This window comes from Frieseomelitta varia, unplaced genomic scaffold, assembly GCF_011392965.1.
Source record: "Frieseomelitta varia isolate USP_RPSP 00005682 unplaced genomic scaffold, Fvar_1.2 scaffold_251, whole genome shotgun sequence".
Taxonomy (NCBI): Eukaryota; Metazoa; Arthropoda; class Insecta; order Hymenoptera; family Apidae; genus Frieseomelitta; species Frieseomelitta varia.
In genome coordinates this window covers 331,258-355,723 of record NW_025109981.1, presented here as the reverse complement: position 1 = coordinate 355,723, position 24,466 = coordinate 331,258, and the positions used below count along the sequence as shown (strand labels likewise).

Sequence of the window (24,466 nt, the reverse complement as noted above, 5' to 3'; positions counted from 1 at the left end):
CAGATTCGAACGTGAAAAGACGAACAGAATAAAATTTATTTCCAATTTATTATATACATATGTATGTTTATTGTACTTCAGCTATATCTTCTTGAACATCCCTCGGATCAGTCGTTTCTCCCCACTTTTGGGGTTAGATTGACTAGCGACCCCTATCTTATTATTAGGGCGTGTTAGGGTAGCCAGTACCTCCGCAGAAACTGACTGGTCCAGAGTTAGTTAACGCGTTATATATCCATTACCTTGTTTTGTCAGTCTTCACTTCTCGCTTAGTACGTATGTTCGAACATATATAAATATTAGCGTGTACATACAATATGTAGGTACACACTGAATACCAACTTTTTTGTTCTCGTATGATTTAAGTGTCAGTACGATATCGTGTCAGTTTTTTACGTTTGATTTTTATCAGTTACAACGATGTGCAATACAGGATCGACGGATAAGAAATTTTTGTTATCGTTTTAATCACCTTGATTGCTTATTACTCTGATCCTTGCAATTTGGTACATTTAATTACGGTGTATGGTAAAATAAAGCCTGTATACACGTTATATTTCCAAATGGTACAGACAAAAAGAGAGAGGAAGAGTCTTTTGCAACGAAAGATGTAAACGACATCGTTACGCTTTCCCATCACAAATTTGAATGTTTCGAAACGTCAAGCGTAAGATTTCAATTTTAAACAACGTTCTCTAAGGTACGTACCTACGACATACATCTGTGTATTAATACATCTAGTATATTCCAAAGTGGGAGGAGAAATGATTGATTTTATATCGTGAGCAATTATTCGATAAAATTGGCGTTTTTTGAAATCAGATTTAAATGAAATTCTTTTGAGGTGTTGTAAGTCGTTCGTGTTATTCTGCCGAGATTGTTATTCGGATCATATGATGCGCGTTATATGCACATAGACATGTATATATATTTACCACGGATCGTTATCAAATGTATGTATCTTTCTTTGTTTCTTTCTTCTGAAAAATGGGTCGAGTACGATTGTTTATATAGAGGAAAAAATTTTATTTTCTGTCGTAGTGCGTGCATGTATCTGTAAAAATAACGTTTAGTGAAATCATTCAAATACATCCCGTATGGACGAGAGGTTAGTGCGTGGCGCGCAAAATTGTCGGATATCGCTAGAGGCGCTGCTGTTATTGACCATTTTGCTACCTTTATTGAAATACAAACAGGGATGGCGATGGTGATAGCAACGACGGGGATCGAGGTGGGGTGGTTCGAATGTTAAAGTGTCTTTTTTTCTTTTATTTTTACGATTCGCACAATTGAATATACGGTACCATAATGTAGGAATACGTAACGAATTGAAAGTGATACTTGATCGCAGAAGTAACAAGCGGACGACACGGCGAATGACACAAAGGGTTAAAAGTGTCATACTTCAAGGGCGTGGCAAATAAACGCGACATGCGACACGTGTTCGAGACATTAAAGGAATCGCTTCGACTCTTCGTATATCTATGTTGTTGTATTTGAATCCGTTTCTTTCGTACCAGCGTCGAAATTTGTTCCGCGAAATGAATGTCGAAGAGCTCTTTATGAGAGTTGGTAATAACTGGCGACGAAGTTTCACGATCCACTTTGGTGTAACAAAACTCATCAGTCTGCTGTCTTATTCTTCTTATTTTCTTCAGCGTAAAAGCGCATTCATTAGCGCGTAAAAAAATGTAAACAGCTAAAAGAGGTTCTGTTCGTTTAGAACAACTTGGTGAGATCTAGTGGCAAAGGAAGTATAATTCGTGTTTACTGGCATACTCGAATGTCATCCGTACCTACGGTCATTTAATTTTTCACGTGTTTCTCATAATTTTTCAATGGTTCAATGTCGTATTCGTGAGACGAAGAACGACTCGCTATTATAGATATTTGATGAGACACATATACAGTAGATATATTAATATTGATCAGATCCTATTCAAGTAAATATTTTGTATTAATTATAAATTTCAGTGTTAGAATCCAACAAACATAGTAGAACGATCTAACTTGCTTAAAACTCGTATAATTGCAGATGATCTTCGGGATCGATGTTTCATATTTTTCTTGTGTGAGGAATAAGAACTAACGATATGGTAAAATCACAGTTACCACTGTTAATGGTTTCTCTACAATTTTCCCGTAATACTGAATAAAACGTATGTCAGTCGAGACGAGATATGATTCAGCAAAATGCAAATGTGTATTCCTAGGATGCAGTATGGCTTCGGTATTCTGGCATGCTTCTGGGAATAATTTGATTTCTGCTGCTTTTATCTTATTCTTGCTACTTTGTCCTCGCAGCAGTACAGGTTAGTGGGAATGTTCGTTTATCTTTTTGTTTCATTTTCGTTTACATTAATTGGACTTGGGCAATAACAAAATCGAATCAGCGACAGTTACTACCATATCAATTTAAATTTGTAATAATTAATTGAGAGATATATTTAGGCCGACGACACATGGCGTTTGTTTATGCGCTTTACGGCATAAGCAATATAAATATATATAAATCAAGATCCTCACACGCGGTATTGTTGTTGTCGTTGTCAGTTATCGGAAATATTGTTTTATGCAATTGACAGTGAGTCAACAACATACCCAAGTTTTGATCTCACCAACGAGAAGAGTAATTGCAAAACGGGACACGTAGCGTAGCTGTTTTACAAGTAAGACGTATTTAGATGAGTGTATGATTTTCACAGAGTGCGATCAAAAGTTTATAAGCACGCCAAAAGGTCCACTAAATGGAACCTTTCACGCTCCGACATTAATTAATCCCGACAGGGATTCTAAACAATGCGTGTATACTTTCTTGGCTGGGCCGCAACAACGAGTTGAATTAATATTCACTTCATTCGGCCTTCGAGGAATCCCACCAGAGTGAGTAGTTCTCTTTCAAGTTTTAAAAACGGTAAAAGTATTAATTCCTGATTAATGTTAGTTGTTGTGCCAGATTTATGTATGTCAGCTCTACCTGTTCATTAATTTCCCGTATTTTTGTAGTGGATCTGCCGTCGGAGAGTTACCTGCGTAAGTATTACACACGCTCGGTATCGATATAATTTGCTCGCGGCCAAATTATTTTTGTTCGCAGATGAACTAGGAAAAACTTGGTTTTCAGTTGTGTTCACGAATATCTGGACTTGTACACGGAAATACGATCGGAGAATACCAGCAAGCTGGTGGATACACCTTTCGGTGGTCGGTTTTGTGGCCCGATACCACCTCGCAGGCGTGTGTCTCTTTATCAGGGAATCGCGCTTAGTTTCTACACTGATAAAAATTTTACGTTACCTAACCTGTTCAGCGGTACTTTCACATTTATTAATGCGTGTACGTACGTCTGTCCTGTACTCTAAATTTTATACACACGTATGCAAACAGACAAGCAGAGGATATTCTGCTTCTGCTTCTGCATCGATTCTTGTGAACTCTCGCTAACATTTAGATAATATTATTCACAGCTGAATACGAGGTGGGTACACCGGCTCCTAGCACACCATGCTCTTTCACGGTAGAATCAAATAAAAAACGCAACGGTAGCATACTATCTCCTACGTATCCGGGCACATATCCGAAAGGTCTTACATGCAATTATCAATTTATCGGAAAGGAAGGCCAACGAGTGCGCCTTGAGTTCCGAGATTTCGATTTGTTTTTTGGAGGTCAACAGTATGTAACTCTTTGTGTATACGCGTTCATTAGCTACGAAGAGAACAGCATAATTTCTTTTCTAACTGTTTCCTGTGACATTTTTGCATGTTACAGTTGTCCCTTAGATTACGTAAAAGTATATGATGGTTTAGACAATACATCGGCTGTTATTGGAACGTATTGTGGTCAACAACGAAATTTGGTATTGTACTCGTCAGAATCTAGTTTGTACGTGCTGTTCGTTACGCTTCAACGTACAGCAAACACGCAAAATCGCGGATTCAAGGGTATCTTTGAATTCTCCGAGAGTTTCGTTAAATTAGGTAAGTAGAAACACTGTAATATGTACTTACGTGCTATTATTGATCAGTTTATTAAAAAGCTTTCATTCGTGCTTTTTTATCTTCTGTTTTTTTCTCAATCTCGGCTTCATACATATATGTATATATAGATGATACACGCATATATACAAAGTGAGTCACATAAAACAAAGTGTCTGAATATTGCGACTGGGGAAAAATACATTGATTAAAATTGATTAGTGCTTAATGTGTATATATGAAATATAGGATATATGAAAGTTAATTCTGCTTCTTACCTTTCCTTATTTTTCATGCGACAGATTTTACAAAATTAAAGTCAAATTATTTATCAAATTAATGGTTTTCTAATAAAAACAAGTTAATAATTTTATTATAAGAAATGTCAAAACACATTATTTAATGCTTTAAAAAATTATCATTTCATTCAAAAACGAAGTAGATTTCGCATGTTCTCTGTGCGTCCACTTATAGACATCAATTAAGTTTCCTGACTTATTTTGTATTTTTGGATGTATATATGTATATATATATGTCTGGTTGTTTGTATATATGTATATATGTATGCTGTTTGTACGTATGTATGTACGTATATATACATACACGTGTACGTGTGCGTGTACACGCTCGTCTCTGTCTACTCAGACTTCATAACCGCTTACAAGGGTGAGCATATACGAGGATCAGAATGCGACCAGAAGATTTTGAGTAAAAAGGAATCCAGTGGGCTTGTGGTTAGCCCGAACTTTCCATATCCCTATATACCGAAGGTCGTATGTCGGTATTTCGTCTATGGAATGCAAGATTCTCAGCATCTTGAACGCGTACGACTGGAATTTGTAACATTTAAAATACCAAAAAATAAGACTATGGGAGAGTAAGTATAATTGCTGTTACTGTTAAATCATTCTGTAAAAAAAGAATTTTTGTCCACCAATCTGTTTCCCTTCGTCGTCTTTTTTGCCGGTTCATTGTACTAGTTCGTCATGTACCGATGGATATTTGAAGTTGTATTTAAAAGGACAAGAAGCGACGGATTCTTATGACAAATTTGATCATGAGATGTGCGGTACGGAGAGCAATCCGAGCCATGTAGTTAGCGATGGACCGAGACTCGTGATGGTGTTTAGTAGCGGAGAATCTCAAGGACAAGGCTTCAAGGCACGGTAATGAACAAATACTTTTTCAATTGAGAAATTGACAAGAATCTCGCGATAAGAAAAAAAAAAAAAACAGCAAGGAAAATATTATTCAACGCATATGCGGTACATTTTCATTGTTACAGATATTGCTTCGAAACAGAGTATAAGATACCGGGCACTGCGGCACCCGACGGCACCTGCAACTTTACGTACATCAGTTCCTCTCGCAAAAAGGGAGATTTTAATTCTCCGCGACATCCTAGTAATTATCCAAGTGACACAAATTGCACATATTTATTCTTAGCAACGCCAAACGAACAAGTTACTTTGATATTTGACTATTTTAAAGTTCGAACGAAAAATACAAATGTGACGGTCGGACATTACGGGTAAGTTGCTTAATTATTGTTTCGTTATTGATTCTGATGCGCAATTACGCGCAATCTTTTTAGAATGGATGTTTGCCAAGACGATTGGTTGGAGATATACAACATTTACCGAGATGATACGGAAAAACTAATAGGTAGATATTGCGGTAGTACAGCTCCGGGACCGGTGGAATCGAATCTCGGTGCCCTTGGTTTAAGAGTGATACTGCATTCAGATTCTGAGCTCGTTTACAGCGGTTTCAAAGCTCGTTATACGTTCGAGGTGGCGAAACCTATTTTTGGAGGCATGTAATTCCAACAATCTACATCTTTTGGAACAGAATTGATTAAATCTATATAAATCTCTAATTAATTCTTTATGAGGAAGCATATATATATTCATGATATTGCAGATTGTGGATCGAATATAAGCAGTGTGAATTACGGAATCATTACTAGCCCGAATTTCCCAAACAAATACGATGGACCGGCAAAAAATCTGGCTAGTAAAACGTGCAATTGGTTTATAAGAGTTCAACCGAATCAACGAATATTATTAAACTTTGAACTATTTTCGGTAGAAGGTGATCAATCAGGTATATCTATGTTTCTCAATCACTTTGTTTTGAATTTAAGGATTTAATTCTGAACCGAAGCGTATCAATAAAAAAAAAAAAACGTGTAATTGTGTAATTTCTTCAGTTCGTGGCTGTCCAGCTGCGGTGCTGCGCATGTGGTATTCCGCATCATCCACGCCCATTGAATTATGTGGTGTTAAAACACCAGAAGTTACATGGACTTACCTCTCTGAGGATAATAACATGCGACTTAGGTTCGTTATTTGTGTATAAAACTCCTTGTTTTGTTCTATTTCGTAGATCGTTTGCGATCGCATTTACGCTCGCAAAGGATAGAGAACTGGAGCATTGATTGTACCTTTTTTTTTCTTTTAGCTTCATATCGGCTGACAAAGCAGTTGGGCAACAAGGATTTAGAGCAACGTGGACCGAAGTAAGCACAAATACCGACTGCCAAGATCAGTTTTTATGTGGCAAAAGTAAATACTGCATTGCAGAGTTGCTTCGGTGTAATAAAATTTATAATTGTGGCCCAACCGACACTTCGGATGAAGATAATTGTAAGTTTCGTAATCGTTAGAAAAACACCAAGTCAACTTCTTAGAAACGTGTGATTCAATTCTACTCTCCTTTTATTTTGCTTCTACTATCTATATAGTTGTGTAAAAGTACTATCGTGTATTACATTCTCATCCAGCGAGGATGACAGTGCGCACATTTTTTGCCATACGCTATACGTGTAAATGTATATACATATACATATATCAAACGGTGTAGATTTTGTGTGTACGCGTCCAGATGCGGGTCATGTACACACGCACACACATATATATATATATAAATATATATACGTAGCAGAGACAGAAACACACGCACATATCTCCGAATCCAGTATCAAAGTTGTGTAATTTCTTTGAATCGTTCAATAGATACTTTATTATTCTATTATTCTACAAATTCTCCAAGCGTATTCTTTTTCTACCGAGTACAGTACCTTTAATTAATCCTCCTCACGTATATGTTATGCATGCATATACGCGAGTGTGTATGTATGCATGCATCTACTATGGATGTATACACATGTAAAATTACGTGATACCTTTAATTAAAATCTAACCTGCTATTATACAATAGGATATCATTTGGCAACCAACCGAGTGTTGTTTCTCTGATTCTTCAATTAATCATGTAAGAATAGAGATAATGTACAATAATATATCTGGCCTAAATATAAAGAGTACGGTTTCAGGATAATCAAAATTGATAAATTCTGCACGGATCTGCATGTACTTTCCGATTTATTTTGCTCGATCAGATATCAGACGCGTGATATTATCCGCGTAAACCATTCAGTTTTAGATTGTTTTCCAATACGATAAAAGAAAGTGTTCGTGTTAATGTTCACCTTGCACACGCGTACAATACACGTTTTCCAAGATATTCGTAATATACGTATAGCAATGGGGTAGGGAACAATGTTGTAATATTGAAAAAGAAAGACTAAGTAGAGAACAAATGGTAAATAGAAGTTGAAGAGAAAAACGAGTATGTACTGAATTGCGTAATATTTTTGGGTAAGTAGTACGTAGCTGTGTGTACAGGTGAGAGAATGGAGAGATTGAATGGGTGAATGACTGTGTGTGGTGTCGCAGGTGCAGCATCAGCCCCATTGTCGCCAGCACTGGCTGGAGTCTCTGCCATGCTTCTTCTCTCTCTGTGCTTTGTGTTCGTGGCCATCTGAGCCCTTCATGAAGCTTCCGACGATCCGGCATGTTATGATCTCCCCTATCACGTGAGTTCACTCACAATATTGCACATGTATCGCTCTTAATTCTTATACAACAACAAATTAACTATACGATAATCTTTTTAATGTCGATCAATGTGTTATGTGTATACAAATAGAAGCGCAAAACAAATGACCAGCGCACCTGTCACGTTCATATTCATTTTGTACACATGACATGTATCATTTTTTCAAATGTAACATTTGTAAAGTTATTTGCACTACCGCGCGTTGTTCTTCTTTGTTACTTCACTTATTGTTAAACAAAAAAATTCTCACATTTGGCTGTTGTAACGTGTAAAGAATTAGATATACCAAGAATATCGCTGTTCTCTTAAGTACGTAAACTTCAAAGCAATCTTGAAATTTATCTCTTGTGTTGTTTTGAAAGATTTTTCTTTCACAATTTACACAAAGTTTACAGAAAAACGCATGATTACAGTGAATGCAAATTTGTTTATATAAGATAGCATGTTGAATTTTCTCTCTCTTTCTCACACACATACACGCGTGTCGCGTTTTCTCTGTCTTTTCGCAGATACTTCTGATCACACTCTTTCGTTTCATTCTGTTTCTTTTTTTTTTCTTTCCTCTTCTCCTTCGTCTCCGTTCCTTCCCCTTTTTTCCCGTTACCGTCCTTTTCTTTTTCTTTACTTTCTTATGAAATCATTTCTTCCAACTTTTTTTCCACCAACCAAGTTATTCAAAATCATGCGCACATTATCTTCGACTATCCTTTTAACATGTTTTACTTTCTTCGCTGCCATCTTTTTCGTAGGTTTCATTTAAAAAATGCGACGAGTGTAAAAAACAAAAGAACCTAGTTGAATCAAATCAGTCGTAAATGGATGCTTTGCGTTCTATGAACAAGGACTTACGATTAGAAAAAAAAAGAAAACAATGAATATTAGACAATTTGGAGAATTTTCAAATCGAACGATCATCTGACAAGAAATTATTATATTTCAGGTGATATAGTTATAGAGACGAGTAATTACGCTATCCCCGCGGGTTATGCCATCGGTGCTGTATTGATAGCATTGATCGTTTGTCTTTTGTGCCATCGAAAGCTAAAGAGACGAGTTCAAACTGTGCATCTTAACGATCTGCGTCATCGTATTGACGAAAGGCATCGATGTTATCATAATGAAAATCTTCTTCAACACCATCACCACTTCCATAATCATCAGCACCAGCATCAATATCAACAGCAACAACAGCAGCAGCAACATTATCAAGATTTGACTAATGATTCAAGATATCACTTAGAATCATCGACTAGCCCAGTGAGCGAGAGCGATGTCGAGGAAGCTAGCAGTCTCAACAGTGTGTGACACATCGTGCCATCTAATTTGAACCCTGTTTGCTATCTTATTCCATTTGCGTTATAGTTGTATCCATAGTCCAACGTCGCATTTTTACCTCATTTCTACCTCATTTGTAACTTACCTCCTGAGAATCGGCTAACTACTCCATTATTATTATAATGATAACTGATGTGCAAAAAGGAAACTTTAAACAAGCTTTCACTTATTCCAATCGAGAGTAACAAAAATCGTGCACGCATTTTTTTTAGATCGAGAGAAAAATGTACGTCATTCATGCGATGCGCGATTTATTTTCTTGTAAACGTATAAATACCTGAGCGTGTTTTTAATATGTACAATTATAGATTATAATACGTATATAAGATTGTATAAAAAAAAAAACATTGGAAATTGGAAATTGGAATAGATCAAAAAAATTGACAAAGTCGAGCTGTAGCTTTGTGCATTGGCAATAATGTGATTGGAAAATAAATCATTGTGTTTCTGAAGATGAAAAAGTTAAAAAAATGAAAGAGAACATTAAGGCTAGTCTGCTTATTGCTAACAATATCTTTGGAGCTTCTGATCCTCTTCAAAAGAACAATATATTTTTACCTCGAGTTAACTAGATTTATCGTTATTGTTACGACGTCATCGTGTGGTCATTGACATTTCTTTTCTTATATTTGTTTGCATGAATTTAGCTGAATACTTGACAAAGTAAGAGAATAACGCGTGTAAAGCCACGTTACATCTCTGTTTGGTTGAAATGTCAGACTATGTAGAATATATTACCATACGCATTCCTTCTCTTGTTTGATACATTTATGTAGCATGTACTAGTTGTACACAACACACGCATAAATATTTTGTACATGCGAAAACGCGATCCTTTTACAATTAGCACGCAATTTATTTGTAAATGTTATATCCTTTAAGCGTAAACGACTATTCAGCGATGAGATCTGTAGCTTGAAATGGTCAATCTTGGAATTTGCAAATATGTAGTTGGGTCCGCGTGGTTTTATACCGATAAAATGTTCCATTCTTCCATTACAATAAAATGTTCCATTCTTCCATTTGTAAAATCGGGAAAAGACTATTGTTCAACGGTTCAGACCTATCACGATTTCTATTTGTGTTTTAAACATTTTATGCTTCCCATATTACGTAAAGCAATTCAGAAAGAATAATTCGATTCATGCATATGGATGATTCTATATGTGGTATGTATCGCACGAAGCAGAACTGTTAAGAAATACGTCACGTATGAAATTTATAAATGCTGCCATTTATTATAATAGTTATATTATACGATTTTATACAAATGAAAATCGAATGTAATAACGAATAATCGTGTTTAATGAAATACCGAACGAAATGATCGAGCAGCAGATTGCACTGACAGCAAAATTTTACGCGTTGAATTTTTTGCTTTTTGATCTCCGTTCAACTTGATTGATGTTCTTGTAACAGAGCAGAGATTTCAATTTGTGTCAAATCGAAAATAATATGACGATAGCGAAAGAAAAAAAGAAAAGAAATAGAAACATAAAAAAAAAAAGAAAAAGTTTATGCTAAGTACGCAGAGAATGGTGGTATGTAAAACATGTTCGTAGTAACAGAAGAGCGTAACAAATTTGATAGGTGTGAAATAATATTGCATCTCTAATAGAAACAAGTCACACGGAATAAGAGAAAGTACGCGAAATAATAAACGATGTAATTGATCTGTATGTGATGTACACTATATTTGTAGCTCCGATTTTGATTTGATTTCCTCTTTTGATAGGATTTCACTGAACGGTACAACAACCCTCTCGTTTCTTTTTTTCACATTCTTTTATTTTATCGAAAAACATACGATGTTAAAAATACATACAAAAGACTACAAATCGTTACATTTAAAATGAATGCATTCAAGTGCGACATATATTCAGTTCCCATAAGTTAGCGCCGCATGCAAGATTTTGTTATACTCGAAACTCTACATGTGTACAACACATATGTAATCACATTGTTATCAAAGTTTCTAATTTGCGAGTTTTGTGAGATGTGTATCGTAAACAGAATATCGTGTTCAAAAGTAACACACTTTGTGAGTACGATGCACGCTATTTGATGTTATCCGAGGGAAAGGGGACAACAAGGGAACAGACAAGAAATAACCGTACAAATAAATGTTTGTTTCTGTACGTTAAAAACCGATGAGACAATGCTCTTTTCCTCTCATTTTGTTTCTTTCTTGATTTTCGTTTCGGCTCATACGTTTAGATCCAGTCAAACAAAAAGTAAAAGGTACAACTCCATTTCCAAGCATCTAACGTTTGCTGCAAAATTCACCGATTAAAAAATTAACTGCACAGTTGTTAAAGGAATAACACGTTCTATGAACGTGAACGAAGAGGATAGAAGAAAAAGAAAATAGGAAACATATAAGAAAGGAACGAGAAGAATAAAAGAATACAGCGAAAGAGAAACGAAGAAGAATATTCAACTAAACTTGCACATACTGTTCGTCGTCGGTATCTCCATTAATTGGCCTAGTAGAATGATTTTGATGTATCTGTTCATAATCAGCATTGAACAATATATGTTTTTTCACTTTTTCGTATCCGTTTGGATCTTGTTCCGGTTTATATGCATTCACTTGTTCGTACGGCGGTTCTTCGGCACGCGTAACACTCATATATTTCACACTCTCGTAATTGGGATCTCCGTGATTAACAGACTCGTAATTGGGATCCGTATCGCTATCACCAGGTCTGCAAACTGACGCGTAATTCGGTTCTCCCGCGTCATGCGGCATACTTTCATAATTTGGTTCCGAGTCTGTGTCTATTTCGGATCTGTTTCTTAATCTCACTTTCTCGTACCCTGGATCTTCACTGCTGGCGTTGCTAATTTGCCGATGTTTAAATGGTACGGAATAAGAAGAAGAAGCAGAAGATGAAGATGTTGACGAAAATGTTGAAGGAGAAGAGGTAGAGACAGAAGAAGAAGAAGTGATGGGAAGTAAGTTGACGTTATTCCGTAGAGAAATTGAGATAGAACTGCTAGTTTGCTGATGATCCGCTGCAGTATCCATAGTGAGATGTTGTTGCGGGCATAATACTTCGTAGTTCGAGTCGCAACCCGTTGAATGTTTTTTAAGTAAATCGTTATTTATACCTTCGTATCCATGGTCGAGCGCGAAACTCGACGAGTCGAAACCGTTGCCAGTTCTAGACGATGAAGGAGAAGATGATTTCATCAGAACGTCGGCTTCCAAGTGAAAATTATTGACATCAGAATCGGACTCTTTCCTCTGCATTTCCATAGAGTCGTGACTAGATGATGCAATTTTATTATTTTCGATAAGACTTGACTTGCGTACAGCACCAACGACAAATGTATCGGAATGCAGGCTTCCCTGAGAATTTAGATGCATATCGTTTTGCTGCTCCTCCACGTCTTTCTTCTTCTTCATTACTTTTGCGTACATATCCTCCAAAGATTTTCCACTGGATAAAGCCGGTTTCAGTCGGTCGTCGTTCTTCGGTTTTTTTTCAATTGACGCGTATACTTCTGACGTTCCTTCCGGCGGAGGCGGTAACGGTGAATTAGCTTGACGTTTCTCGGGCTTTGGTGATCCTGGATTTATGATAGAACTGTTGGCACTGGACGACGAAGCTGTAATATTACGATTTGTAAAAAAAAAAGAAATGTGCGCGCATGAATATGAAAAATAAAATATAACAAAAAGGAGGATTATCAACAATGATTATCGATGGCTTACCTTGTCTCGAATGGGCATGTGCAACGTGTCGTAAGCTATCGACGCTTGGTGGTTGCGGAGCGGAATAAGTTTCATCGGAACGAGAGGGAACGCGAGAGAATAATGTTTGCTCGTTTTGTACTCCCTGAACTTCTGTCATCGTCGGTTGTATTTGTGCGTATGTTTCACTACCACTAGTATATACTTTATCTTGTTCATCGATTGCAGCATACATTTCGTCTGTCAAATAAAACAACGACGCTTATAAACAATAAAAAAAGAAGAATAAGGAAGGAAAAACTAAAAGTTAATTGTCGTTGATATTAAAAATCCATGTATATATACATGTACGTATATACCAGAGTCATCCGATACTGTCGCGTAATGGGGATCCGTAAGAGGTCGAATGGATTGGCTCTGTCGACCAATTGTCTTTGTTTGTGCAATTATGTTAGCCAGGGGCTCTCTTACGCTGATGCTTGTATATCCTTCTACATGAAATGAAAAAGAAAGGAGAATATATTTATATATAGCTCTGCTACACTGAAAATAAGTCTAAAAAACATTACTGGAAATTATATCCTTATGCGACAAAAAAGTAAATATTTACTAGAATCTTGAGAATCTCCGCTAAAATGTTGCTGTGGACTATTTGACTGTTGTTGTGGTGGTTGAGGCAGTAACATTAACAACGGTGGTGTCATGTAAGGCAAATCTTGGTTAGCTTGCACTCCACCGGATATGGCATTGGCCGCTTGAATGTCACACGGGCCACTTTCCGCAGACAAAAGTGAATTATGCGACGAGGATCGGCGGGTCCTTGGTGGCGCAACTGGGTTCCCGTTGCTTTGACACGTAGACGTCGATGGTTTATCGACATCAATGGCTTGTTTGATATTATTTCTGTAACAATTGATATTAGCTTTCAGTATCAAGATGGAAGCGAACATACGTATTGCATAATTGTAGAAAAAAAAACTGTAGTACAATTATAGTTTTGACTTTTGCAATCATTACCGGTTCGATTTGTTAATTTCGGTTTTTTGAACATTTTGAACTTGGGCATATGGATGTTCAACTGAAACAAGCATCACAATAGTTAACACGTGTGAAACATCAAGAGTAAAAAAGAAACGTAATGATTTTATAATTGTTTTTGTCCTTGTACCATTGTCTGAATTAGGAGACGATGCAAATCTTAAATATTGACCATCCGAAGTTTCTTGAGTCGATGGATTCTGATGTAGAACCTCTGACACATCCAGTTCAGATATCTGTTCTTTCCCTGTTGCATTAAATAAGATATCGTTAGAATAGAAATGGTATATTTCTAGTATACTCTCGGTAGAATTAACGTTCAATAAATTTAATACGTGTTATTCTATTTTATTTGAAATACCTGTGTCTCTTACTGTTGCGTACAGTTCCGATTGATCACCGATCGTTTCAGTGATTTCATAGATATCTTGAGATACAGATGTATTTGTATGTTCATGTCTTTTCTCTTTATCTTTTGGAATATCTGGAAGACTTCTATTGGCACTAGTCGACCTATAGTACACAGTACAGTATATAATGTAAATTTCTTAATTTCATAAAATATAATATTAATTCACATGATATTAATAATAGCGATTATTTTGAAAAATACATGACATTTCAAAAGATATTTGAAAATTTATATTTAACAAAATGTATACAGGACTAAATTAACATTAGGATAGGAACCTTTTTCCGTTGTCAACAATATCTTGCGTCGTCACACGAAGGGTATCCGACATTGGAATCCCATTAAAGCCATCGTTGTCAGAATCATTTAGAGTTACCATTCCGGCAAGGCCAAGAAATTCATTCCTATTTAAACGGATTGCAACTGAATGTATTCTTGTAAATATTACGAAAAATTGCATTCTTAGTTATATAACGTAAAATAATTCTATAAAATATAATTTCATATTTTAATGAAATATAATTCTATTATCATTATTAAAAATATACGCAATGTTACTTTTCACAAAATAGATTACAATATATTCATAATCATAAATGTACAATCAGTTACTTGTTTTCGTTACGACGACAGCTGCAAATACAAGCAACGATGAGACCAAGGAAGCATAACAATGCCCCGATAGAAACAACCCAGTAACACCAGGCACCTTCCTCAAGAAAAGGTTGTATCATGTTATGTTATATTCTTGGTTCCTACAAGGTCCAGTTTTTTTAAAATATAAGGAAATACAGAAGTGGAATGGATATCTTTAAAATAGTAACAATTACCTTCCAGTCAATTCATCGCGGATAAGTTGATTTGATCCATCATTGATACTTTACAATTTTGTATTTTAAAGAAGTTGATAGAATGTTATAATCTTTTTCAGTATCACGCTTCTTTTCTTGCTTTTCTGTTCCTTCCGATGTTTTATCTTTTCTTTCCTTCTTCCCTCCCACTCTCTTACTCTTTCTCGTAGGATCCCAGTCACTTTTGCATTACATTTTGTATGGCTACGTTACGTAGTATGCACTTTTTTTAGACATTCGTTATGTATGCATAACATTTAAATATTTGGAATGATTGTACGATGATCGATTGATTAAAAATACGAAAGATCATTTTGTATACTCATATGTTACTCATAAACAATCGTTTATATGCGATTGATGTATCCTGTCGTGACTGAAAAGAAAAAAAAAATCATTTAGAAGAATTATTCGAGTAAAGCAGCAGAACTCGTGGCAAACATACATCCGAAATAAGCATTGAATACCAGGTTTACGTCATTTGGCCGAAAGTGTTGCATAAAATTGAAATTTTCATAGGCACGAAATCAAAAAGTCGAAGCTTCTTCGTTATAAGAAACTGTTTATATGTAAGTAAACACATACGTGTATATATCGATATGTCACGTAAACGTCTTTTGACATATCACGATCACAAAATAAGGTTACGTTACCAATGCATGGGGTGTGCGTTCGCATAGATACGTACGAATACATACTCATACATTTTCATATATCGTAATTTGCGATTTCTCGATTCGTGGGTCGATAATCGATAAGTAGAAACATTGACTATAGACTTGTAAAGCAGATGCATGTGCTAGCCGCTATAGGCGCCGAAATGCTAGCGTCGCGTAGCGGTGAAACGGTGGAACTAATTTAAATGCTATCCTTGTCGCACTTTATAGTCTTCCTTGTCCTCCGCGCGAATAGGTCCATCCTTGTCGCGCGTTATTGCTCTCCTTGTTTTGCCGCAGGTATATGTCTGTCCTTGTCGCACGCTGTTGCTCTCATTGTCTATCGCGCCTATATGTCTGTCCTTGTCGCACGTTACTGCTCTTCTTGTCTAATGACGCTGGACAAGGAAAGCAATAGTGTGCGACAAGGACACCCTTCGATCTATTTTAAAAAAATTCAACTTTTTATAGACACGTTTTTCTAGGACAAAACACACATAGAAAGAAATCAGGGAGCCTAATTTTAAGGAGGCATATAAAAAACCTCGCAAATTATTCCTCGTAATTAGGTTTTTTTCATAATTAGTGCGAACTGTGACAAAATGGACATGGTGGCGCCATCTAGCGGCGACTCAAGGGTACTAATTATTTATAAAAATACTTATTTCTGCATTTTTCGGGTCAAATGGGGTATGAAAAGAAAGCTAAGGGGCTGATTAGGGTAATACAATCGACAAAGTTCACCATTCATGTCGCAAAATTAGGTTTTTTCGCTTATGAAAATTTCTCTGTTTTACGGGGTAAGAAACACTAGCGCCGTACGGTGGCGCCATCTAGTAATAACTCTGTGGTACTAAAAGTAGAAATTTCTGTTTTTAGTACCACTTAGTTCTCCATAGATGGCGCCACCGTTCGGCGCTAGTGTTTCTTACCCCGTAAAACAGAGAAATTTTCATAAGCGAAAAAACCTAATTTAGCGACATGAATGGTGAACTTTGTCGATTGTATTACCCTAATCAGCCCCTTAGCTTTCTTTTCATACCCCATTTGACCCGCAAAATGCAGAAATAACTATTTTTATAAATAATTAGTACCCTTGAGTCGCCGCTAGATGGCGCCACCATGTCCATTTTGTCACAGTTCGCACTAATTATGAAAAAAACCTAATTACGAGGAATAATTTGCGAAGTTTTTTATATGCCTCCTTAAAATGAGGCTCCCTGCTTTTTTTCTATGTGTGTTTTGTCCTAGAAAAACGTGTCTATAAAAAGTTGAATTTTTTAAAAATAGATCGAAGGGTATCCTTGTCGCACACTGTTGCTTTCCTTGTCTAGCGTCATTAGACAAGGAGAGCAGTAGCGTGCGACAAGGACAGACATATACGCGCGATAAACAAGGAGAGCATCTGTGTGCGACAAGAACAGAGATATAGCCGTAGTAGACAAGGAGGTCAATAACGTGTGACAAGGATAGATATATTCGCGCGGTAGACAAGGAAAGCAATATCGTGCACAAAGACAGCAACATAAATTAGTTCCACCATTTCACCTGCGCGACGCTTCATTAAATATTGTCCAAGTTTTCGAACAGTAGTCGGCTGAGAACACTATAATAATGTTGTCTTTATGTAATATCCGTACCATTTTCTATCATTCATTGTCTTTTATACGCTGGATATCGTAAAATTATCTTCCGAAAGATTGAACTCCCGAAATTAAGAATTTGAGGTATTTTCATATTCTTTATAATTTTCTTCAAACATCTCAGCCATTTGGAACAATATCTTTATTCTGTACGAAGTTTCAGTCAATCGAGTTGTAATTCCAAAATGCGCCAGTGACAGATCGCATGAAATTTAGAAGGATTGGAGAGGATCGGCAAGAAAATCCTACTCTTTGAAATCATCTCAAGGACTACTTGAAGATGTCTTACCTTTACTATTTACAAGTAGTAAAATCAATATACGGTTAGAAACAAGTAGTATAGGTCAATATGTTGTCAAACATAAGCAAGTAGCATGTGGCAACGTCTGGTCAGTCATAAGCAAGTAGTATAAGCAGAAGATTTGATGTAGTATCCATCGAAATCAATCTGATCTTTTATTCGTTATTTCGAAAAACAGTTTCTCTATCACTGTAATCAATAATTTAATATTTTGTAGGTTTTTATCGTTTTACAACCCCCTCTAATTTATGGTAATGATAAATACTATATTTCAATACTTTTTGCAGGCTAAAACTATACACTATATAATAAATAATAATATTTATTTCTGTAATAATATTTCGTTTATAATTCTGTTGATATATATTAACAGTTAATTTATGTAGAAAATAATTATAGTCCAAAAATTAATCGGTTATTAATTGGTCATCTCCTAACTATTTCTTAGAAAATATGTTTTCTGAATATAAGTTTGATCATCTGCTATGCTCATATTACTAATTCCCTGAACGAAAATTAACCAGTCTGACTTTCATTATATTTATACTTTCGCCTGAAACGTAATCCTACTTATTACTTTTAATCCTATGCAGGGACTTTCTTGCAGAGGAAATCATTTTTGCTACAAATCATGCCGTTTTAACTCTTTTGGATCCGTTCTCAAGGAAATCGCGTAGAAGGGAGACACGGTAAATACATACGAAGCATTTACATATGAAAATAGTGAAAAACAATGTATTAAAATATATAACTTGTATAATTCACATAAAATATATAAATTCGTAGCTAAAAAAGGAAAGAGAGAAAGAAAGAGAGAGAACATCAATGTGAGTATATGCATACTGATAAAATGTATATAAACCTGTGTACAGGACTATACACATGTACATATACCGAATGTATACATATATGCATTTATCTGCGAATTCGTGCAGGAGTCAAGTCCACCGAATGAACATATACACGACGACAGTGCGTTAGCTGAGTCGAACATGAATGAATAAACTATGAGGTATACGTGTGTATGCAATTGACAGATGTGGTGAGAAATATATGGTTATCTGTCGCACTTGGTATCAGTGGAGCACGCAATGTAAACTGGCAGAGAGCCGTCGCAATATCCGTAGAATTGTTGCGTTTGTAGCTGGGACTGCGACGGCGATTGAGTTTGAGGAGTTAAAAGAGTATGCATGAGATGCATCGGTGGTTGAACCAAGGGCATTATTTGGTGAGGTATGGCTGGAATGGAAGAAGCCATCGTAGCGTTTCCACGATCCAACGTGGACTCGTTGTACGATCCGAGATAAAGCTCGTGATTGATTTTGCCTGAATAGGCGCTAGCTGGTCTGACCATCGATGCGTCTGGTATGCTGCTAGTCGCGGTCGCCACGGCTAAACGCGCCTGATCGATCCGATCGGAAGACCACCTGAATCGGCATACGCAGATCACGATCACGATCAGAGCTATGAACGCTACTACGCCGCCAACGATACCAATGATCAGCGTGTCGTCCGTGCTTGTTGAGGATCCAGTAGGCGAGGAAGTCGCGTGATCACCGTTGTAATGTTTATTTCGATTGGCGTTTAGAACCGGTGGTGCCACGGTCCAAATAATTTCGGGTTCCGAAAATGTTGACCTGACGGTAGGGCTGGAATAAGAATGAGAGGAAGGAAAATCAGAGGAGAACGACGAAGAGGATAACAAAGAGGACGAGGCGTGGCTGGGGGCGGTGGTGTCGTCGTCGAGCTCGTCGACAGAGCCACCGGGAGTAATGTCACATGACAATCGATGTTCCGCGAGGTTGATTAAAATCGATCCGGCGAGGTTGCTCGGAGCAGAACAGAGAACGAGGTTCGAAGGATCGTCGTCGCTCGTAGTTCTAAGCCATTTCCAGAGTTGCCTCGCGTCGCAATTGCAATTGATCGGATTGTAGCGAAGGCCTTTGATTTTGATGAAACTGGTTCGTTCGTCGAGCGCCGAGAGAAATTGGCTGGACAGGGTAGCGAATTTGCTGCCAGAGATATCCAATTCTAACTGGGTAGAACGGGGCACCGGGAAGAAGAGAGCTGCCGGTATCGAGTCGACAGAAGTGTTCTTCAGGCCGAATACTAGTTTATGTCCTCGAACGCCAACCAACGAGCTAGACAAAATGCTTCTGAGCCTGTCTCCTCGTAAGATCACTTCCTTGAGTCGGGGATGCGTGCGTATCGATAATTGTTCGTTGCTCACCGAGGAATCTTTGATCTCGATATCGAGCATTTCCAAGTTGCTCATTGCTTTGAGAACACCCTGAACATCGAAATAGCCCAGCTTGGGATAATCGTAGGCAGCCAGAGAGCGAAGCTTACCGAGCGACTTGAAAGCGGTTCGCTCGATTCTCGTGCAATTCGGCAAATTCGCCATCCTTAGAGAACGCAAACTGATCAGACCATCAAAATCGGTTTCATTTATGGTTTTCATATAGTTCCCGGATACGTCTAACCATCGGAGAGCCGGCAACGTTTGGAACGCTTGGTTCAGGCTGGATAAATCGGAGAGTTTGTTTCCCGAGAGATTCAACGTTTCGAGCATGGTAGCGCGTTCTAGAGTGGCCTTTCGAAGGTCGACCACCTTATTTCTAGAAAGATCGAGTCGCTTGAGAAATGGCGTTTCGAGCCGTACCGTCAGACGCTCGATCCCAGTGTTGGCTAAGTTCAACGATCGGAGAATTTTAGCCTCTCCTAATATCCCTTTGACCGCGGCCTCGCTCAATGGATTGTCCGACAGATCGAGTTCTTTCACGTTGCTTGCGACTTCTTGACTAAACAACTCGACCATTCTGTTTCGAGCTAAGTTCAACTTGGAAAGGAAGCCGATCTGTCGCTGCAACGACCTAATCGGAATCTCGGTCAGCCGATTCCCGGATAAATCAATGCTCTCGACGGAACGGATTCTGCTCGGATCGAAAATCGTTTCCGGGAGGGAAGCCAAGCGATTGTCCCGAAGATTCAAATGTTCCAAACGAAGCAGACCCTCCATCGTTCTCTCGCTCAACGTCTCGATATTGTTCCCCGAGAGATCGATTAGCTGCAGCTGCGTAGAATTGTGGAAAGCTAGCTCGTTGACCGATTCGATTCGATTCGCGGCAAGATCTAGTGTCCGAAGTCGCGCGATCTGAGAGAAGGCGAACTCGTCGACAGACTTTAACCCGTTCCCTGACAAGCTCAACCACTCGAGAAATTGTAAAGGCTTCAAGTAGTCGGTAGGGAAATGGACGAACCGATTGTCAGAGAGCCGTAGCTCCCGTAATCTTGGATGAATCGCGAAGGCTGTCGGTGATAATCGATCTATCAGATTCGAAGACAAATCGAGGCTCTCCAGACCTGTCCCGGTGTCGAAGTACTCGCCGGTGAACGAGGTCAACCTGTTATCTCGTAGATTCAACTCGTACAGACCGGTCAATCCTACGAAAGCTTCGTTCTCGATATGTTCGATGCGATTTCCGGCCAAGTCGATCCGCGAGAGATTGACTAACCGGTTGAACGTGCCTGACTCGATTCTCTCCAACCGATTGCCGGCGATCGATACTCTCTCAAGCGACTCGAGATTTCGAAATAAAATCGACGGCAAGATGTTTAGATCGGTGCGTGAAATGTCGAGATCGAGCACGGAAGAGGGGAATACCGGAGGGAAGCCACCGTAAAGCGGATTGGAGCTCAAATTTAGATACCGGAGCCTCTTCAGATGGCCAAACGTTTCCGGGGAAATTCTGGTCAGCCGATTTCCCGACAGATTCAACGAGATCAGTCGTCTTAGAGAAAACTCGCCGATCGAGGTTAACCTGTTCGAGGATACGTCCAGCTCGAGCAGCGTTTCTTCCAGTCCAACGAACGTGTCGCGCGTGATCTTCGACAGCATGTTCCCGGACAACTCGATGCTGACCAGCCGTTGAAAATCTTGGAACAGACCAGCGGGTATCTCTCGGACTAGATTTCGAGTGAGCGACAACGTTACGAGATTCGAGGCTGTCGCTTCGATCAATTCGATTGGCAGAGCAGCGACTCGGTTAAATTCCATATGAAGATGAGCCAAAGACGGTAATCTAGTCAGAGCCACGGCTGGTACTAGCAAGATGTTGTTGTCTTGCAACGAGAGCCATTTCAATTTGGTCAAACCACTGAACGACGATTCGTCAATCTGTAACAGATTTGAGTTTAGTACTTCTCTTTCTATCTCAGCGTCTCGTCACTCCTATTCTTGTTCTTCGTACGTACCGTGCGCAATGCGTTCAGGCTTAAGTCGAGTCTGATCAATTCGGATAACTTCGAAAACGTACCGAAACCTAGCTGACCAATGTTGTTTCGGCTAAGATCTAGCACTTGGAGTTCTCTCAAGGATGATAAATGCCCATAATCGATTTCCTAAAGAAGAAAAAAATCACTTCAGCATCGTCTATCTCTTTCTCTTTTTATTCCTTTTCTCTCTTCTTCTCTACCGAAGGAAAGAAACAAACGAAATAATACTTACGTCAATCAAATTGTTCGACATATTGAGAAACTTCAAGTCCGTTAAATGTCTCAGTGCATCGCTCGGAAATTCCCGCAGGAAATTTGTCGACAGATCCAACTGTAATAAATTGTAAGCCCCTGAAAACGTCGCAATTGTATATTACCATTCTTACGAATGTAATACAAATTTACAGGCAATTTTTCGTTAACTGGTTCGCGCAATAAACCACGCAACTTCCGTACCTTTGAAAACGTCGCTGTTAAAGCGGTTGAGATCGTTGCGAGACACGTTCAGCAAAAGTAATCGTTCAAGTCCCGACAGCGCGTCGTCTTCCATGTGAGACAATTCATTCTCGCTGAGATCTAATCGTAGCAGCGAGTCACCCAACATCGAGAAGGCAGCTCGCGGGAGGGATCCTGGAAAGTAGAACTAAACAAAATCGTCGTCGTTATCGGCGTTATTTGTCGAATAAATGGCCGAGTTACTCTCTTTCTTACGCTCGCTCTTTCTTTGCGTACCGATGTTATTGCCGGACAGCGAAAGCACTCTGATCGAACCGAGCCCTTTCAAAGACATCGTCGGCACCGTTGTCAAATTGTTGCCGTCCAAGTAAAGCTGTTCGAGGCTCTCGCATCCCTTGAAAATCCCTTCCTCTAAACTTCGAAGCCCGTTTCTGCTCAAGTCGAGCAGTTTCAGCTGTTTCATCCCGTGAAACTCGTTGCTCGAGAATATCGGGTTTAGATTGTCTCCCAAAAGATTGTCGGCAAGTCTCAGTTCCTCCAATTGAGCCTGCACACGAAGCAGCCGACCCATCAGTTTGTGGATCGAATTGTCTGACAGGTCCAACTTCCTTAGATTCAAGTCAGGATTGAGCAAATCCTCCGGCAGGGCGTTATATCCGCTGTTTCTCTGACTGATGGAAACGATCGGTTCCCCCTTCAGATTCTCCACTGTATTCCGCGTGAACACTACTCGATCGCAGTTCATTTCGATCGATCGAGTGTATTCCCTTGAGATGGAGCATTTGCACGGGACGTGCAAGTCCCGTTTCAATTCGACACACGGTATCCATTCCGCTTCCCGTGTCAGAGCCACGTTCCAGAACGAACAAATAATTATTGGCAAATACCACCTGAAAACGATAGGTCGTGCCGGTAATTATTCTTATTCTTTTCTTTATTAGCTTATCCTAGTTTCTCTAATTAATTCGCAGCGAAAGAGAAAGAAGAGTGTAACGAAATGCGAGAGCGGAGGGAGGGAGAGAGAAAGGAAGAGAAAGAGAATAATGTAAAAGGCGAGATGGTAGTAGCAGAAGCGAGAGCAACTTCGCTGGAACACGGTATGTCTATGCCTCTATACCTACGTATACGTGTATAACGGTGACTTTGTTCTCTGCTCTCGGTCAAACCCGAATCGTTCGATTTTACAGAGCTGCGAACGCATGTGAAATCCGATTTCAATTTTACACTAAAAAAATCTATGAAAATCAATCTCCGTCTCTAAAATTCAATTTAAATTTAAATTTAGATTTATCAGAACAAAATTTAGCAGATCCAAGTTTGGTACAACGAAATACCGGCACGTAGCACGAATCGAAATTACCACGTCGACCGCATCGCGCGCGATTACGCGCAGGGAACAGGTTTAAAGATGAAACGACCGGAGAAGGCGCACGCGACCTCAAAAGAATTTTATGCGTCAGATTCTTCGTCTACAGCCACAATATCCGAATAGATCAATGCGTAACATAACTCTTCGTGCTGACTAAATCGACCGTTCGTTCGTTTCCACTCGAAAAACCTACTCAACTTTTTATGTCGCTTTTTATATCAGAAACATTCCTCTCCCAATCTTGTCTCTGCAAATTTACCACTCGGATAAATACACATACGTCTCGACAAGATTATAAAATCGTCGAAAAAAAGAGTATCGTATAAAAGGAACAATAACTCACGTTCTACTCATATTCGCTGTTTCGCACCGCATCTATCGCCGTTTACTTCAACAGGACATCACTAGTGGACCCAACTGTACGTCGATCGGTGCAATTGAAACGGTCAGTCGAAATCACTAACAATTCCGCTTCATCGCTTTGCCATTTAACCACGGCCGCTCAGTTGGCCGGGTTTCTTCTTTGCACACTTCAAGTTCTACGATTCTC

At 38.6% G+C, this 24,466-nt stretch overlaps 3 protein-coding genes across 12 annotated transcripts; 1 reads left to right on the top strand and 2 right to left on the bottom strand.

The window, feature by feature from the left end:
* The first annotated feature begins 148 nt into the window (after nt 1–148).
* Nucleotides 149–11,362, top strand: LOC122528480 (bone morphogenetic protein 1). 6 transcript variants are annotated; one of them, XR_006306584.1, is made up of 16 exons: nt 1,864–1,943; nt 2,036–2,312; nt 2,706–2,883; nt 3,007–3,033; nt 3,125–3,336; nt 3,468–3,675; nt 3,772–3,980; nt 4,623–4,854; nt 4,958–5,143; nt 5,263–5,508; nt 5,572–5,792; nt 5,901–6,083; nt 6,190–6,319; nt 6,441–6,625; nt 7,718–7,857; nt 8,821–8,955. XR_006306584.1 is itself a non-coding variant. In XM_043653638.1 (15 exons), exons 2-15 carry the CDS (start codon nt 2,162–2,164, stop codon nt 9,183–9,185), a joined length of 2,733 nt encoding a protein of 910 aa, XP_043509573.1. In that variant the 5' UTR covers nt 149–700; nt 2,036–2,161; the 3' UTR covers nt 9,186–11,362. The 6 variants fall into 6 exon arrangements, 5 of the variants coding, with proteins under 5 accessions (XP_043509573.1, XP_043509574.1, XP_043509572.1 ...); XM_043653638.1 differs by lacking the exons at nt 1,864–1,943; nt 7,718–7,857 and adding an exon at nt 149–700 and having other exon boundaries at nt 8,821–11,362; XM_043653639.1 differs by lacking the exons at nt 1,864–1,943; nt 7,718–7,857 and adding an exon at nt 861–953 and having other exon boundaries at nt 8,821–11,362.
* Nucleotides 10,429–15,901, bottom strand: LOC122528481 (probable serine/threonine-protein kinase nek3). Of its 5 annotated transcripts, XM_043653647.1 has the most exons (12): nt 15,662–15,901; nt 15,196–15,592; nt 14,978–15,120; nt 14,644–14,769; nt 14,315–14,466; nt 14,084–14,200; nt 13,933–13,993; nt 13,526–13,818; nt 13,275–13,406; nt 12,937–13,155; nt 11,672–12,830; nt 10,429–11,488 (listed from the first exon to the last, which is right to left on the bottom strand). In XM_043653647.1, the coding sequence occupies exons 3-12, from the start codon at nt 15,097–15,099 to the stop codon at nt 11,479–11,481; spliced, it is 2,391 nt and encodes a 796-aa protein (XP_043509582.1). In that variant the 5' UTR covers nt 15,100–15,120; nt 15,196–15,592; nt 15,662–15,901; the 3' UTR covers nt 10,429–11,478. The 5 variants fall into 5 exon arrangements, with proteins under 5 accessions (XP_043509582.1, XP_043509579.1, XP_043509578.1 ...); XM_043653644.1 differs by having other exon boundaries at nt 10,429–12,830; nt 15,196–15,583; nt 15,658–15,901; XM_043653643.1 differs by having other exon boundaries at nt 10,429–12,830.
* A 2,378-nt stretch (nt 15,902–18,279) lies between these two features.
* Nucleotides 18,280–24,449, bottom strand: LOC122528535 (chaoptin). Its single transcript, XM_043653769.1, has 6 exons — nt 24,260–24,449; nt 22,824–23,437; nt 22,548–22,721; nt 22,324–22,442; nt 22,071–22,217; nt 18,280–21,993 (listed from the first exon to the last, which is right to left on the bottom strand). Exons 1-6 carry the CDS (start codon nt 24,289–24,291, stop codon nt 18,874–18,876), a joined length of 4,206 nt encoding a protein of 1,401 aa, XP_043509704.1. The 5' UTR covers nt 24,292–24,449; the 3' UTR covers nt 18,280–18,873.
* Between the last annotated feature and the right edge of the window lie 17 nt (nt 24,450–24,466).